At 41.5% G+C, this 17,183-nt stretch overlaps 1 protein-coding gene across 2 annotated transcripts in view; it reads left to right on the forward strand.

Moving 5' to 3' along the window:
- LOC139376147 (phosphatase and actin regulator 1-like) overlaps positions 1–17,183 on the forward strand; it is a 49,233-nt gene that overhangs the window by 16,655 nt on the left and 15,395 nt on the right. For both annotated transcript variants that reach the window (XM_071118389.1, XM_071118390.1), the window contains exons 3-7: positions 796–876; positions 7,419–7,625; positions 8,741–9,149; positions 10,699–10,880; positions 11,028–11,184. In XM_071118389.1, the coding sequence (XP_070974490.1) occupies positions 796–876; positions 7,419–7,625; positions 8,741–9,149; positions 10,699–10,880; positions 11,028–11,184 (1,036 nt within the window). The remainder of the gene's footprint in view (positions 1–795; positions 877–7,418; positions 7,626–8,740; positions 9,150–10,698; positions 10,881–11,027; positions 11,185–17,183) is intronic.

Below are 17,183 nucleotides of genomic sequence, written 5' to 3' on the forward strand. Positions count from 1 at the left end.
TGTCTGCTTTTTTTTTTTTTTTACCCTTCCACCAATGGGTGTCCTTTGTAAGGCATTGGACAACCTCCCTGGTCTTTGTGGTTTAATCTGTTTTGAAATTCACTTCTCAACTGAGGGACCTTACAGATAATTATGTGTCGGATACAGAGGTCAAGTAGTCATTCAAAAATTGTGTTAAACACTATTCCACCCGGTGAGTCCATGCAACTTGTGAGTTGTTAATGTTTTTTACTCCAGAACTTATTTAGGCTTGCCATAACAAAGGGGTTAAATCAGTATTGACTCAAGACAATTTCATCTTTTCATTTATGAATTTTGTAAACATTTTGAAAAACATAATTCCACTTTGACATTATGGGGTATTGTGTGTAGGCCAGTGATGACAAATGTAATCAATTATTACATTCAGGCTGGAACACAACAAAATGTAGAAGTCATCGAGGGGTGTGAATACTTTCTGAAGGCACTGTACCTCTTTTGGAACAGATTTCCTCAATAAAAATCACTTGGTGCTGATTTACATTTACTTTATTTCAATATATATATTTTTTTTAAATAAAACACTTGTTAAAAAAAAAAAAAAAAAAAAAAAAAAATTGCTCAGAATTTGGAGGGGGGCCAAATAGTTGGAACACCGCTTTACAACAACTTTAATCAAGGGTTACCGTGTAGGTTTGAGTGATGTTTTTCCATATACGAATGCTCCTGCACACACAACTGCATCTGCACCATTGATATAATTTATGTTTACATGATTTAACAATCCTCATGCTTTCTCCCATGTTTTTCCTTCAGCGTTGGAGAGGAAGATGTCGGTAAGGCAAAGCAGAGAGGAGCTGATTAAGAGAGGCGTGCTGAAGGAGATCTTTGAGAAAGGTGAGATGCTTTCCTCCCTATCAATAATTTAAAGGATCAAATGAATTTAATCCTGTGCCCCTAAAATGTTTTGCTTATCAATGTTTCGTCATCCTACAGTGAATTAGTGTGTGTGTGTGTGTGTGTGTGTATATATGTGTGTGTGTGTGTGTGTGATTTTATTGCATGTTCTGCTCAGCTAAATGCCAAATTGCATTACTTTCAGAAAGTCATTCAGCCACTTTCTAGTTTAAGGCTTTTTTTCTTGACTCCTAAAGTGCATTGGAATCATTTAGTGATTTGTGTGTGTGTGTGTGTGTGGCCACCAGTTAGACCTCTCACTCACACTTTGTAATTGTTTTATATTTTCTTATATTGCACCTACCCCAACATTTTTTATGATTCTTCTTACTATGTTTGAATCCTTAAGGGTGCATCAATCTAAGTAACATTATAAAAATACATTAAAAAAAAATGGTCCCAGAAATTGGTCTTCTCAAAAACATCTGTAGCTTCCGAATGGTTTGGCCTACAAACTAATATAGCCACTATGGAAAGATGCTACCCTGATTATGGATAGTCCTGAATGAATCGTGAATAATGATGAGTAAGAAAGACGCGTACACATCATACACCCCCCCCCCCAATAAAATTGCTAACCTCGCCTGTTTTTGTAATGGCCCGCAGGTCATTTTATTTGGCCCACCAAGTTCTGAGCAATTAAAAAAAAAAAAATACAGTGCCATGCGAAAGTATTCGGCCCCCTTGAACTTTGCGACCTTTTGCCACATTTCAGGCTTCAAACATGAAGATATAAAACTGTATTTTTTTGTGAAGAATCAACAACAAGTGGGACACAATCATGAAGTGGAACGACATTTATTGGATATTTCAAACTTTTTTAACAAATCAAAAACTGAAAAATTGGGCGTGCAAAATTATTCTAGGCAGAGTTCCTCTGTCCAGTGTCTGTTCTTTTGCCCAGCTTAATTTTTTATTTTCATTGGCCAGTCTGAGATATGGCTTTTCTTTACAACTCTGCCGCTAGAAGGCCAGCATCGCGGAGTTGCCTCTTCACTGTTGACATTGAGACTGGTGTTTTGCAGGTACTATTTAATGAAGCTTCCAATTGAGGACTTGTGAGGCGTCTGTTTCTCAAACTAGACACATGTTCTTGTCCTTTTTGCTCAGTTGTGCATCGGGGCCTCCCACTCCTCTTTCTATTCTGGTTAGAGCCAGTTTGTGCTGTTCTGTGAAGGGAGTAGTACACAGTTGTACGAGATCTTCAGTGTCTTGGCAATTTCTCGCATGGAATAGCCTTCATTTCTCAGGAACAGACTGACAAGTTTCAAAAGAAAGGTCTTTGTTTCTGGCCATTTTGAGCCTGTAATCAAACCCACAAATGCTGATGCTCCAGATACTCAACTAGTCTTAAGAAGGCCAGTTTTATTGCTTCTTTAATCAGAACAACCGTTTTCAGCTGAAATAGTCATTAACAATGAATACACTGTATTTCTCATCAATTTGATGTTATTTTAATAGATATAAAATTAGCTTTCTTTCAAAAACAAGGAAATTTCAAAGTGTCCTTAAACTTTTGAATGGCAGTGTACATAAAGGTCATTTCTTCAAACTTGAGGCGCTCCAGTCTCCATGCTCATTAGTTATTTTCTGCTACTTCCCTCAGTTGTATTTTTAAATGTCTCCCAACTTAAAACAGTTATGTTCCCTGAGACCAACCAGAAATGTTTCCTTGGCCACATATTCCCTGATTTTCATAAAACCGCCACACTTGTGGTCTCCTTTTGCATCAAATGTTGTGATCGGAAAAAGAATAGGCTAGGTGCAGCTGGTGCACGTCAATCAACTCATTCAGTGCAGGGGTGTAGTGCTGCCAGAGCGCACCGGAGACACTCTGCCACTTCTCACACGGTGGTGCACATTATCCTCTTAAGGATAATACCCTTTAAAAAAAAAAAATTGCCTAAAATTACATACCCAAATCTAACTGCCTGTAGCTCAGGACCTGAAGCAAGGATATGCATATTTTTGATACCATTTGAAAGGAAACACTTTTGAACTTTGGAAATGTGAAATTAATGTAGGAGAATATAGCACACTAGATCTGGTAAAAGGTGATACAAAAAAAAAGAACGTTTTCGATTTTCTTTTTGTTCCATCCTTTTTGAAATGCAAGAGAAAAGCCATAATCTAGTATTGCAGTTTAGGCGCAATTTAGATTTTGCAATGTGTGTCCAAAGTTTCAGATTGATCCAGTGAAGTATTGCAATACTGCACAATATGTTGGATCAAGTGTTCCCAAATGTGCCAAATTGGTCAATTGATACGTTTTCAGGTACATAACTATAGAGAACATACATGTTGTATTACCATATAATTTCTGTAAGTTTACGCACTCCCAGGAATGTCCTACACAATGGATCATCAGCTTATACACTAACTTTAACACATCTAGATGACGGGGTGGGTGTGGAGCTAGAGACAGCAGGGGTTCAAACTGTAGAGCCCAGTTCCTACATTTGAATATAAAAATAGATTTTTATCAAACCAACTATGCTACATTTTATCTCTGGGACCCTCAAGATGACAAATCAGAGCAAGATTACTGAATGTAAGTACATTATTTACCTTCAGAGGTGAAGGTATCAAGCCAGCCCATATAAGACATGTCTATGTCCTGAAAAGATGGCTGCTAATCACATTGGTGCACGTTAGCTCTACCGTCCCGGTATAGGGACACCAATCGCATAGAGGTTTTTAACTACAGCTGCTCTAATTTTCTCACTAAAAGTTATTCAATTGCAAGAAGATTGAAATGCATATTCCAGGGTGTCCCGCAAAATCATCCTCTTGTCCTGTATTTGGGTATTTTAAAATGTGGTCACCCTACCAGCATGAGTGAGGGGATAAGAAATAACCTGCGGGAAAGTGGCCTGCATCAGCTATTCCAGTGTATATGCTGACATGTATTTTTGCCCCTGTTCCTGCCGATTTTGATAATGGGCCATTCTAAATCCAAACTAATTTGACATAAAGGCAATATTAAATTGAGAATAGTCTGATGGGTGAAAATACGATTACTTGATGAGAGAATAGTGTGTGCAGCTTGAGGCAAGTAATGGAGCGCAAGCTTTTCTTTGCGACTTTATCAAAGTCCTATAGTCTCATCATGCAGGCCATAAGCTATATGTTTTGATTTCTAAGGTTTGCATCATTCATAACTAAAGTTGCCAAATAACTCTAAATCTAGTGTATAGGACCAGTTTCAACTGATCACTTTTGCTCAACATAGCCACTTCAAATGCGTTCGCATTTGCTCTGGAATGGGGAAAAATAATATTTATATTTTATTCAGCTAGGTTCAATTATAATTTTTTTGCTATAAAATAATGGCACAGGACTTTTACACATCTTGTCTGCAAAACGAACGGGATGGGATGGCGCGTAGCCAGATAGCATACAGTAGGCCAACTCATATTCTCCCTATCATAATGTTTCATTAGACCTGCCTAAAATAAATCATGGCTTTATTGTGATGGTGTATATTAAATAGATTTATTAGACATTTAAAAAAAATCATTTTTATGTAGATGTTCCAAAGGCTTGCATCAGTGCCTTGTATGTGTGGAGGACTGAAGATCCTAAAAGGTGTTTAAGTTAAAGGTCAATTACCATGAGACCGCCAGTCTTTTGCATCACAATAACCGACTAACACATTTTCATTACCACCACAGCCCTATTTGTGCGTCTTAACTTTCCCACTCATCATGATTCATTCAGGGCGATCCATAATCATGGTAACATCTTTCCATAGAGGGGTCATATTAGTTTGTAGTCTAAACCTTTCGGACGCCACAGACGTTTTCAATAAAATAAATAAGTTAGTTGGCACAGGGATGGATGGGGAACTCAGTCCTTGGAAGCCAGAGTGGTGTCACAACTTTTCCCCCATCCCTAGCAAACACAGCTGCTTAAACGAATTGCATTCTAAACTGAAGATCATGATTTTAGTTGATCATTGGAGTCCGGTGTGTTAGCTAGGGCAGAAGTGCGACACCAATGAGGCTCCCTGGGACTGGCGTTGCCCATCTCTGGGTTGGCATGTCTTGGGGGTATGCTATTTGTGCATCTAACTTTCTCACTTGTCATTATTCAGGACTGTCCATAATCATGGTAGAATCCACATTAATGTAGAAGGGTTTAGATGCATTCTCATTTAAAGTAAACTTGACTCAAATTACACAAAATTAATTACAATTTCTATTGGGCACGAAATAATCTGAAACATAACAAATATATGAATGATAAAAAATAAAAAAAATGTATAGCCTACTGTTTTCAAACTCACCCTTCCTTTGTGTTGATGGCATTTGGGAAATGGAATAAGCGAAACGCATAGTCTGATCCCTCTCAAACCTTGTCCTTTTTATTGGAGCGACGGTTCCTCAAGTCTGATTTTGCTCACGTGCTGTAGTAGGCTGACTCATTTGCATTCAAGCTTTTGTGCTCCTTTTAGGAACAACTCTCTTACCTGACAATGTGCATGAAGAAAAGTATTCTGAAACGGTCAACCAAGGAAAGTTTTTACTACTGCTATCAAGTTATGGTTTCAAAGGGGTATTTTCTCATCTGAGGGCCCAGATGAGGCCCCATGTGTCAGACGTCAGTCTCTCTCTCTCTCTACGGCATTTCCCAGCTACACATCCATGGACCTCATGCTGCCAGCCTGCCACAATCGTCATTATGCAACCATTAAATATAGATTTTTTTTTTGACATGGTGAGGAATTGGTCCTTGGGAAGCTGTCAGACTCCACAGTTTGAACATCTCTCAGAGTATCTTCACTTAACAATGAGTCATTCTTTCCTCGCCGTCGTTGCTAGCGGGAGGCGACCTCTTGATGCGAAAGGAACAAGGAGCTGTGGTGCATTTAGAGTTTCACAGCAGGATCTGATGGGTGCAAAACACGCCTGTCTAGGAGGATTGATTTGTGTGTGTATATACACAGTGCATTTGGAAAGTATTCAGACCCCTTAACTTTTTCCACATTTTGTTATGTTACAGCCTTATTCTAAAATGGATTAAATTGTTTTTTAAAAATCTACACACAATACCCCATAATGACAAGGCAAAAACAGGGTTTTAGAAATTTTTGCACATTTTTATAAAAAAAAAAAAAAAAATGATCACATTACATAAGGATTCAGACCATTTAATCAGTACATTGTTGACACACCTTTGGCAGAGATTACAGCCTTGTCTTCTTGGGTATGACGCTACAAGCTTGGCACATCCTTCTCTGCACATCCTCTCAAGCTCTCAGGTTGGATGGGGAGCGTCGCTGCATGGCTATTTTCAGGTCTCATAGATGTTCGATCGGGTTCAGGTCCGGGCTCTGGCTGGGCACTCGGACATTCAGAGACTTGTCCCGAAGCCACTCCTGCATTGACTTGGCTGTGTGCTTAGGGTCGTTGCCCTGTTGGAAGGTGAACCTTCGCCCCTGTCTGAGGTCCTGAGTGCTCTGGAGCAGGTTTTCATCAAGGTTCTCTCTGTACTTTCCCCCGTTCATCTTTGCTTCGATCCTGACTAGTCTCCCAGTCTCTGCCGCTGAAAAAGCTCCACACAACATGATGCTGCCACCACCATGCTTCACCATGGGATGGTGCCAGGTTTCCTCCAGAAGTGACGCTTGGCATTCAGACCTAAGAGTTCAAACTCCAAGCAGGCTGTTGTGCCTTTTACTGAGGAGTGTCTTCCATCTGGCCATTCTACTGTAAAGGCTTGATTTGGTGGAGTGCTGCAGAGATGGTTGTCCTTCCGGAAGGTTCTCCCATCTCCAGAGGAACTTTATTCCCCGATTGCTTGTCTAGGTGGGTCCAAACTTCTTCCATTTTAAGAATGATAGAGGCCACCGTGTCCTTGAGGACCTTCGATGCTGTAGAAATGTTTTTGTACCTTTCACCAGATCTGTGCCTCGACACAATCCTGTCTCGGAGCTCTACGGACAATTCCTTCGACCTCATGGCTTGGTTTTTGCTCTGACATGCACTGTCAACTGTGGGACCTTATACAGACAGCTGTGTGCCTTTTTCCAAATCATGTCCAATCAATTGAATTTACCACAGGTGAACTCAAGTTGTAGAAACATCTCAAGGATGCTCATGGAAACAGGATGCACCTGAGCTCAATTTCGAGTCTCATAGCAAAAGGTCTGACTATTTATTATGTAAATGTATTTGTTTTAATTTTTTAAATCTTTTTTATATATTTGCAAACATTTCAAAAGTTTTTTGCTTGGTCATTATGGTGTATTGTGTAGATTGAGGAAAAAAATATTTTATCCATTTTAGAGTTTGGCTGTAACGTTACAAAATGTGGAAAAAGTGAAGGGGTCTGAGTACTTTCTGTCTGCACTGTGTGTGTGTGTTTGTATTGCGCAACCATATCCTTCTCTTGAATGATGCAGCACCTGATTTCTCTTGTAGACCTTCATTTCCATTTCATCTGTACATTATGTTCATGATTTGTGTTTGTTTCTCCAGCAACCGTGGAGTTCCGATCCTCGATGGAGGGCGGAGTCTGTACTCAGGAGCCCTCTAGTATGAAGTCGTCTATGGTCCTTTCTTCAAAGAAATCTGTTGGTTTCCTCTGCAACGTTCAGGACAATGCCGCCAAGCCCCCCATGTACCACAAACAGCCCCCTGCGCTCCCCCCCAGACCTTTCAACAGGATTCCCAACTACAGCACAGGTAAGCGTACGTACACCAGCGGCCCTGCCACTGATGCCCCTTGTTTCAGACTTATACAAACGCACTTAATGTGCCAAAAACGTAGAGCTGGGCGACATGGACAAAAATCCATATTGCGATTTAAATGATTTGATGCGAGAACAATACCTTGTTCTTTTTATACATGTTTTTATTGCCCTTTAAACTACTACTAGTCTGATTTATTGTAGCCATCAATTCTCCGATTAGCAATCACCCATATAGCAAACGTATTTAATTTCAAACGTCACACTTCTGTCGTACAGGCTATTTATTGCACTGAACGATATTAGCAAAATGCCTACGATAAGTGGTCGGTGTAGATTTTATTTTCAAAGACAACCCCACAAAAATATTTGCTTATCCTCTTCAACAAAGAGAAAGTGGACTGGACAGATTCACACGCGCTTCTTGTAATGGTCTCTCCCCTGAGGGTGTTGAAGGATGACCACATGTCTCCATCTAAGGCCCAGACCTGTCAGCAACGGGGACATTGGGACAAGTGTTTTTATATACAGTATAATCATGTTTGGCACTCCGCACATTGAATACCAAGATTAAAGATTGACTGAACTGGCAAAGGGTTTATGGTATAGAGCTCCGAGACGTAGACTTGAACATTTTGTTTGGGCAGTTACGTAGTTGAATAATCCTAAACATATTGCCAGTGGACACGTGCACATGCACGCACACGGTGTCTCTGTGCAGATGGCGGATGGAGAGATTAGTGTCATTAAGTCCCAGTGTAGCCAGGTCAGCTGTACTCAGGCCCTGACAGATAATCTGCCAGTCAGCTAGAAGTGGCAATAGCCTAATCTAATTCTCCCTGCTCAAGTCCGGGCCTTCTACTGTACATGGTCACGTCTGTCCACTGTATCGGACTGCTGCCTGAGTCTTACAATATGGCCAAGCGCAGGTCACGTGTCCAGGAAACTCCTGCATGGCCCTAATTATACTCAACAATTAGCGGCTTTGAAGAAGTAACATGTCAAAGCATATTTAGTGAAGTCAAAGTCCCTGCACTAATTCAGAAAAAAGTGACCTTGACGTTTACCTGTTTCAGTCTTTTCTTTCTCTACCCATCTCTCTCTTTCCAGACTCTTGCCAGCAGATGAAGCTGTCCTGTATGCCAGGCCAGGGAGGGAAGCTCTCTCCTCCGCTACCTCCCAAGAAGGTTATGATCTGTGTGCCTCAAGGGGGAATGGACAGCTCCTCCCCCTCCCCCCTCAGCACTTTCTCCCAGCAGAAGTGCCCCCCTCCACAGGGCCACCCCCAGGGCCATCCCCCCCACCATGGCCCTCTGCTGCCCTCGCAGCTCACAGCCCTGGCCAACCTCCACCAGGGCCTCCTGGGGGGTGGCAACCACCATAACCATGGGCACACCCACAACCATGGCCACAGCCACCCGCTCCAGCTGCAGTACGGATCCATGCAAGGCCACACCCCCAGCCGCATCATCGAGGAGCTCAACAAGACGCTGGCCTTCAACCTGCAGAGGCTGGAGAAGTGAGTTGTATACACCGTATTAAATAAAACTGTCATTTGTGTCTCTATGGTTGTATAGCAGGTAGAAATTAATAGTTTTGAGATGACACAACTTTATATAATGGGAGTTGAGTGTAACATCAGTTCTATTTCAAAATGAAATATGAATACTTTTTTCCAATGTATGTTCAGTGTAGCAGGTCCAGCTGGTTTGTAGTTCAGGTCGCCCCTGTCTTGTGATATTGGGGTCAGGCTGCCACCATGTGGCTCTGCTGTAGATGTCTGACCCAGCTCGCCCTGTCCTACTGTTACAGCGTGGCCCACTTTGACAGCAGTCTGTGTGTGCACCATGGCACCCGGATCTCTTCCAAAGGCCAACCTGGCACAGCATGTCCTGTTCTCTACCCTACCAAACATTGGAAAAAGGAATACAGAGAAATGTATTGGTAACTTGAGCATGTCATTTCTCTATAGCTTATGTAACATTTGGTTGCCGAAATCTAAAAATGGGACAAAAAAAAAAATGACAAGAATCAATCTGTCAGCCATTCTTCATCGCCCCGATCTTTCAATTGAGATGAATTGAAACGGGACAGAGCCAGTATTATCATATCGCATGTGTAGAGGGGTAGAATAGAAGCGCTAGGTACCCTTAATTATTCAGGTAGACTATGCATGCATGAGTACAATACAGCCTCACAACAGGGGGTCCTCCTATCTATCTATCTATCTTTTTCTTTCTTTGACCAAACAATTGATTCCCATTCAAAATCCTCTTTTCCCTAAACTTAAATGTAAACCTAACCTCTGAGCCTAAAATAGCCCTTTTCCTTGTGGGGGCTGGCGAAATGTCCCCACTTGTCCTAATTGACCTTGTTTTACTATCCTTGTGAGGACTTCTGGTCCCTACAAGGATAGTAAACAAAACATACACACCCTTCCTCCCTGGTCCTCTGATTACTTGCTTTGCGTGTCTCGTGGTGAGCTGAACGGCCCTCAGTGGGCGCTCACAGCAGGGGCTTGTGGGTAGTCTGTGTGATATCCGTGTATGATATGTTGATTAAAACCCCACTCTGCAGTATGCAGCCAGTCCCTTGCACCGACCAGTTAATTGACCACTTTGTTTAATTTGACCTGAATGGTCTGTGACATGAAGGATGTGGTAAATTATCTCATGGTATGTAGACTGTGTGGCTGTCAAACAGACTGAACTCCCATCTAGGAACCTGTGGCTCAGATAATCAGAAATGTGTGACTGTCTTACTAGCTCAATGGTTGCAAGTCGAGATGGACAATTTTGTGCTAATGACCATGATCCAGAAATGGCTAGCTCATAGCCTCCGTCTCACACCGAGGTGCGTCAAGGTAATTTCAGCAAGACTTCAATTTCTCAGATTACTTCCACAGGAGATGAGAATGAGTCAACCACTTGTAGAGTCATGGTCATAATGACTCTATAGCGCGTTTGCATTTCTATAGCAACCATTAGATTCCCATGGGAAAGTGGTAGATGGGCGAGATTACTATGAAGAAGATTATATCCATCATTATGACTCTCTTCTCCCTGCAGCAATGCAATGCATTCTGGTCAGTGTAGTCTGCTGGACAGAAGCCAGGTGCCCTCTGTGGTCATCGACGAGGACAACAAGGAGAACATGCCCAACGAGTCCGACTATGAGGACCTACCCAGCATGTACAAAGATGAGGATGAATATGATGACGAGGATGATGATGATGATTCGCTCTTTACAAGTAAGGGTTTCTTACACACACACACACAGAGATAAGTGTCCTCTAAGCCACAGATGTTTTGTATTTTATTTTAACTAGCAGCGTCTCTGCACTATAGGTACCCTGCTCTGGTCATTTCTTTGTTTAACTCCTGTTGTCTTTGTGTAGGTACCCTGGCTCTGAAGGTGTTGAGGAAGGACTCTCTGGCCGTCAAGCTGAGTAATCGTCCATCTAAGAGTGAGCTGGAGGAGAAGAACATCCTGCCAATGCAGACTGACGAGGAGAGGCTGGAGTCCAGGCAGCAGATAGGCACCAAGCTCACACGGTGAGAGCGCGAGGGCACACAGACTGCCCAGGCAGAACTCTCATAACGAGATGGACCAGTCTTCTCAGTAGTGCAATTATCAGCCACAGACGGTTAGTGACTAAAACAGACTCGATTGTGTTTCTGTAAATAGAGAGCCTTGCCCGCTTTTTATATGTTAAATATCTTCATCACCCTTAATGTAGCGCTAGACTAAGTATGCCTCTTGTCTGCTGCAGTGAAGACTGGCAGCTCTGTGTTTTGAAAGGCGTGTCCATTTCTACTCTAAGAGCTGTCAGGAAACTGTTTAACAATAAATATGGCACTTTGGCCCACTGGGAAAATGGTCTGACATCCCTTCTAACATAACTTGCTATGACTCATGTCAAACATATTTTTTTTTTATTCTTCTTCCGTCTGTTTTTTTTTGAAAGATAAAAACCCGCCGTCTCATTTAGAGGGGCGCTGAGAAATGAGCTGACGTCATTTCAGCAATGCATAATCTCGGTCTCTCTGTTCGCTCTCCCTCTTTTCTTCCCACGGCCTGCCATCCTCCCTCGCTCACTGAATCACCACTGTGATATGTGTCAAGCCATTACCACCCCACTCCTCCACACTCTCTCTGTGCCGAGACGGAACACGGTGGTTACACACACACACACACACACAACGCAGCAGTAACACCCTCCCTCGCTTCATCTTTCATTTGAAACATGGCAATAATACAGATGGGTTCTTTTTAATCCAAGGAGAAAATAACATGGCCGTGCCGGCAGACAGAGGCTGTCTTAAGGCCCACTGTTATCATTAGGGCTTCCCTAATGATTTTATGGTTTTGAATCTACCATCACTGAACAGGATGCTGAACCGAACTGTTCGGTTTGGACCGAACTGTTCGGTTTGGACCGAACCTGCGAGTGGGGAGACAATGAGATGGTAGTGAATAAAAGGCTGGACGGAATGGGGAGGGGGGGGGGGGGGGGTAGAAGAGCGAAGAATGTGAGGAGAAGAGAGGGAACATTATGGTTTGATGTGAAAGAGAAGAGGCCGTACTCTGCTACTAATCCCTGCTGTGATTGGCACACGGTGTGGTGTTCGCAGAAGGCCTTGTTGTTATGTGGCAAGCAGCCACAAACGGAGAAGGAAAACGGAGTGCACTATAAAAATGGACGTTACACAGAGTGGAATGGATCTCTTGCGATATGGATATTGCACATGTCATTACATAACGACGTGAATTCCATTGAATTGTGCAGCTCTAGCGCTACCTTTGAGCAAGGGTCTCCCCCCCCCACCTTTTATTTAACCAAGTAGGACAGTTGAGAACAAGTTCTCATTTACAACTGCGACCTGGTCAAGATAAAGCAAAGCAGTGCGTCAACCACACAGAGTTACACATAAACAAACCTACAGTCAATAACACAATATAAAAACTATGTACAGTGTGTGCAAATGTAGAAGAGTAGGGAGGTAAACGGGCCATAGAGGCAAAATAATACAAATCTAGCATTAACACTGGAGTGATAGATGTGCAGATGATGTGCAAGTAGAGATACTGGGGTGCAAAATAGCAAGAGGATAAATGACAATATGGGGATGAGGTAGTCGGGTGTGCTATTTACAGATTGGCTGTGTACTGTACATATGGGTACAGTGATCGGTAAGCTGCTCTTAATCATGGCTCTGGTCAAAAGTAGTGCACTATATAAGGAATAGGGTGCCATTTGGGAGGCACAGAGCATCAACTCCCAATTTCATACTATTTTCCACATGCATTGTGCTCCTCTGTAGCAGGTCTCTTTGTGGCAGGCCAGTATAAATGGATGGTTCTAATCCTGGAGGAGGTCTTTATGACCTTAACCATCTCTTCTCTCATCTTTTCTCCTTATTCTGACGGAGATGAGGGAAGATGTGGTAGACGGCATAATATAGGGTTGTTGATATTTTTTTATTTCATAAATACTGAAATATCCTACTCCAGTAGATGTACTGCTAGTTTAATGATATGTTATACAAGTATAAGTAAAACTACTGGTGTGTAAAATTATTTGAGTAATAATTAGTCAGTTAAAGTCATTTAGTTAATAAAAATTAAAGAATGTACCTTATAGCTAATTTCGCTACGGCGACACATGATCTTTTCCATGCAATACATTGAAAAAGGAAGCAGAAATGAATGTACAGTATGAATTAAGTAAATGTATTGTTTGAGTTGCAGCAAGGCACATCTGTATATTTAAAAATATATATTAAAAAAAAAAAAAAAAATTGTCCATACTAATTGAAAATAAATTAAACATTGCAAAGCAATTCAAATGTGTTGATGAATTTAAGAAATACATTATTTTGTATTTAAAATAAATCACCCATTTACTCTATTTTCCTTCCCTCGCTCTCAAATTCACAACAGTCCAAATGGAGTAGTGCCAGGGCACACTGGACATACCTAAAGAATGATGTCAAATTAGCTCTGAATGCAACAATGGAGCATCATGGAAATACTCAATTGTGAGCCAACCTCCCTGAAATACAGAAGGGGCTCTAGATATTGCATTAGATCGATCAATTATATAGAGGCTACATGTAGAGACGAGAGTTCTTCTCGGCTCCAAAGAATTTGACCCCGGACCTGAGTTCATATTTAAAGAGGGGGACCCGTACCCAAGAACAATAAGACCTGAACTCTACCGGACCCAATGACACTCAGACCTGACCCCTATTCTAACAAGTCCCTGTCTAGACTAGACCCAAAATTGATTATCAGCTCTTCTGAGTAACAAACCGGTCTTTATATGTTGGCTAGGCTTTCATTTAACTTAAAATAAATATGCTATAGACTATGCAGAGCCGTGTTTAGGTCCACTCTATCAGCTGTAGTTACATAGACCCGATGACAATCAAATATGACCAGATTCGGACCAAAGGAAAAGTAATTTTTATTTTGGACCTGGTTGGGTCTCGGGGGTTCGGGTGGACACGTGAAGAGCACTAGGTACAGAGTACATTAGGTTATGTAGTGTTCCTTGAGCAACAACAAGGTGTTACAGTATGTCCCAAGGCCTTCATTTCTCTCTGAACTTGCTATTCAGTTTCAGCAGGAGCTGATTGTCAAACTGAATCGAGTCTATCCTGGTTCGCTTTGCAGTGAAGACCAGTTCAACATAGCTAAAAAGACACTCACAGATGGTAGAGGCAGGCAGAGCTGTGTTCAGTTTGAGGGACAACTTATTTTATATATGGAAAGGAATGCAGCAAGTCCATCCTGTCTGAAACACAGGCAAAGTACCCATCCAGCTCCCCTGTGCTTTGTGACCTTTTTGGCATTGGTGATGAGGAGAAATCCTCTTCATCCGATGAATACGGCCTCTTGCTCTTTCGTCTACTGTTATTGTGTCAAGATTATGCTTCAGGTAGACCACGAGATCTTCAGTTCCTTGGCAATTTCTCGCATGGAATAGCCTTCATTTCTCAGAACAAGAGTAGACTGGCGTGTTTCAGAAGAAAGGTCTTTATTTCTGGACATTTTGAGCCTGTAATCGAACCCACAAATGCTCCAGATACTCAACTAGTCTAAAGAAAGCCAGTTTTATTGCTTCTTTAATTAGCATAACCGTTTTCAGTTGTGCTAACATAATTGCAAAGGGGTTTTCTAATGATCAATTAGCCTTTTAAAATGATAAACTTGGATTAGCTAACACAACGTGCCATTGGAACCCGTGTGATAGTTGCTGATAATGGGCCTCTGTACGTCTATGTAGATATTCCATTAAAAAAAATCTGCCGTTTCCAGCTACAATAGTCATTTACAACATTAACAATGTCTACACTGTATTTCTGATACATTTGATGTTATTTTAATGGACAAGAATTTAGCTTTTCTTTTAAAAATAAGGACATTTCTAAGGTTCCTCAGTTAGGCAGTGAATTTCAAACACTGATTCAACCACGAAGACGAGGGAGTTTTTCCAATGTCTTGTAAAGAAGTGCAACTAGGTAAATGGGGGGGGGAAGCAGATATTAAATATCCTTTTGAGCATGGTGAAGTTATTAATTACACTTTGGATGGTGTATCAATACACCCAGTCCCTACACAGATGAAGGTGCCCTTCCTAACACAGTTTCTGGAAGAGGAAGGTAACCGCTCGGGGATTTCACCATGAGGCCAAGTGTAACTTTTTAAAACCATTTCATAAATGAATGGCTGTGATTGGAGGAAACTGAGGATGGTTCAAAAACATTGTAGTTACTCCACAATCTGACATAATTGACAGAAAATGAAAAAATGAAGCCTGTGCCGAATAAAAATGTTCTGACATGTATCCTGTTTGCAACAAGACACTGACGTAATACTGCAAAAAAATGTTTTGTCCTGAATACAAAGTGTTATGTTTCAGGCAAATACATTACTGAGCACCACTCTCCATATTTTCAAGCATAGTGGTGGCTGCGTCATGGTATAGGTGTGCTTGTAATCGTAAAGGACTGGGGAGATTTTCAGGATAAAATAGAAACTGAATGGAGCTACTGTAAGCACAACCAAAATTCTCGCAGAGAACGTGGTTGTCTGTTTTCCACCAGACACTGGCAGATGAATTCCCCTTTCAGCCGGACAATAACCTAAAATAAAAAGCCAAATCTACACAAGTGTCTTACCAAGACCACTGAATGTTCCTGGGTGGTGAGTTAGTTTAGACTTAAATCTACTTCACTCTTATTGCAAGACTTGAAAAGGGTTGTCTAGCAATGATCAACAACCAATTAGACAGAGCTTGAAGAATTTTGAAAAGAGTAATGGGCAAGTGTTACACAATCCAGGTGTGGAAAGCTCTTAGAGACTTACCCAGAAAGACTCACAGCTGGAATCGGTACAAAATGTGCTTCTACAAAGTATTGACTCGGGTGTGAATACTTGCATTATGTAAATGGAGTAGATTTGCAAAAACATGTTTTCACTGTCATTAGGAGATAGTGTTTGGCTCAATTTAATTATATTATTTATATATATATATTTATTTATATATATATATATATATATATATTTATATATATATAAATTGTGTGTGTGAAGCTGCCACGTTTCCTCATCCTGAGTTGCATTTCATCACCTCTCCTGTGCTTGAAGGAGAACTGGTCAGGATCCATTGTTTCCACACACACCGCTTTGATAAAAACTGTTCCTTTCTTTCACTATACGTCTTGAAATAAACCAAGTTATTTATCCAAATCTTCTATCATCGCTCAGTTTGTATATACAGCTCGATTTGATTGGCCTGTATTGGCATGATGCGTGAAATTTGACATTTATTTTTTGGGTGGGGGGGGAGAGCTCCGAGGGGCTCAAACTTTCCATGCCCTCATGATCTACTTTAATGGATGGCCTACAAAATTCTACATATATTACATGACAAACTATGTGGACATCTGCTTGTCTAACAACTCATTCCAAAATTCCCCCCCCCCCCCCCGTTGCTGCTTTAACTGCCTCCACTCTTTTAGGATTAACTGCCTCCACTCTTTTAGGATTAACTGCCTCCACTCTTTTATGAAGGCCTTCCACTCGATGTTGGAACATCGCTGCTTGCTTCTTGCTTCTATTCAGCCGCAAGAGCATTAGTGAGGTCGGGCACTGATGTTGATGATTAGGCATGGCTCGCAGTTGGTGTTCCAATTCATCCCAAAGGTGTTCGATAAAGTTGAGGTCACGGTTCTGTGCAAGCCAGTCAAGTTCTTCCACACCAATCTTGATACATATTTCTGTATGGACCTTGCTTTGTGCATGGGGGCATTGTCATACTGAAACATGTAAGGGCCTTCTCCAAATTGTTGCCACAAAGTGGAAGCACAGAATCATCTAGAATGTCATTGTATGCTGTAGCATTAAGATTTCCCTTCCCTGGAACTAAGGGGCCTAGCCAGAACTATGAAAAAACAGCCCCAGACATTAATTGTCCTCCACCAAACATCACAGTTGGCACTATGCATTTGGGTAAGTGGCATTCTCCTGGCATCCGCCAAACCCA

This window comes from Oncorhynchus clarkii, chromosome 20 (assembly GCF_045791955.1).
Source record: "Oncorhynchus clarkii lewisi isolate Uvic-CL-2024 chromosome 20, UVic_Ocla_1.0, whole genome shotgun sequence".
Lineage (NCBI taxonomy): Eukaryota > Metazoa > Chordata > Actinopteri > Salmoniformes > Salmonidae > Oncorhynchus > Oncorhynchus clarkii.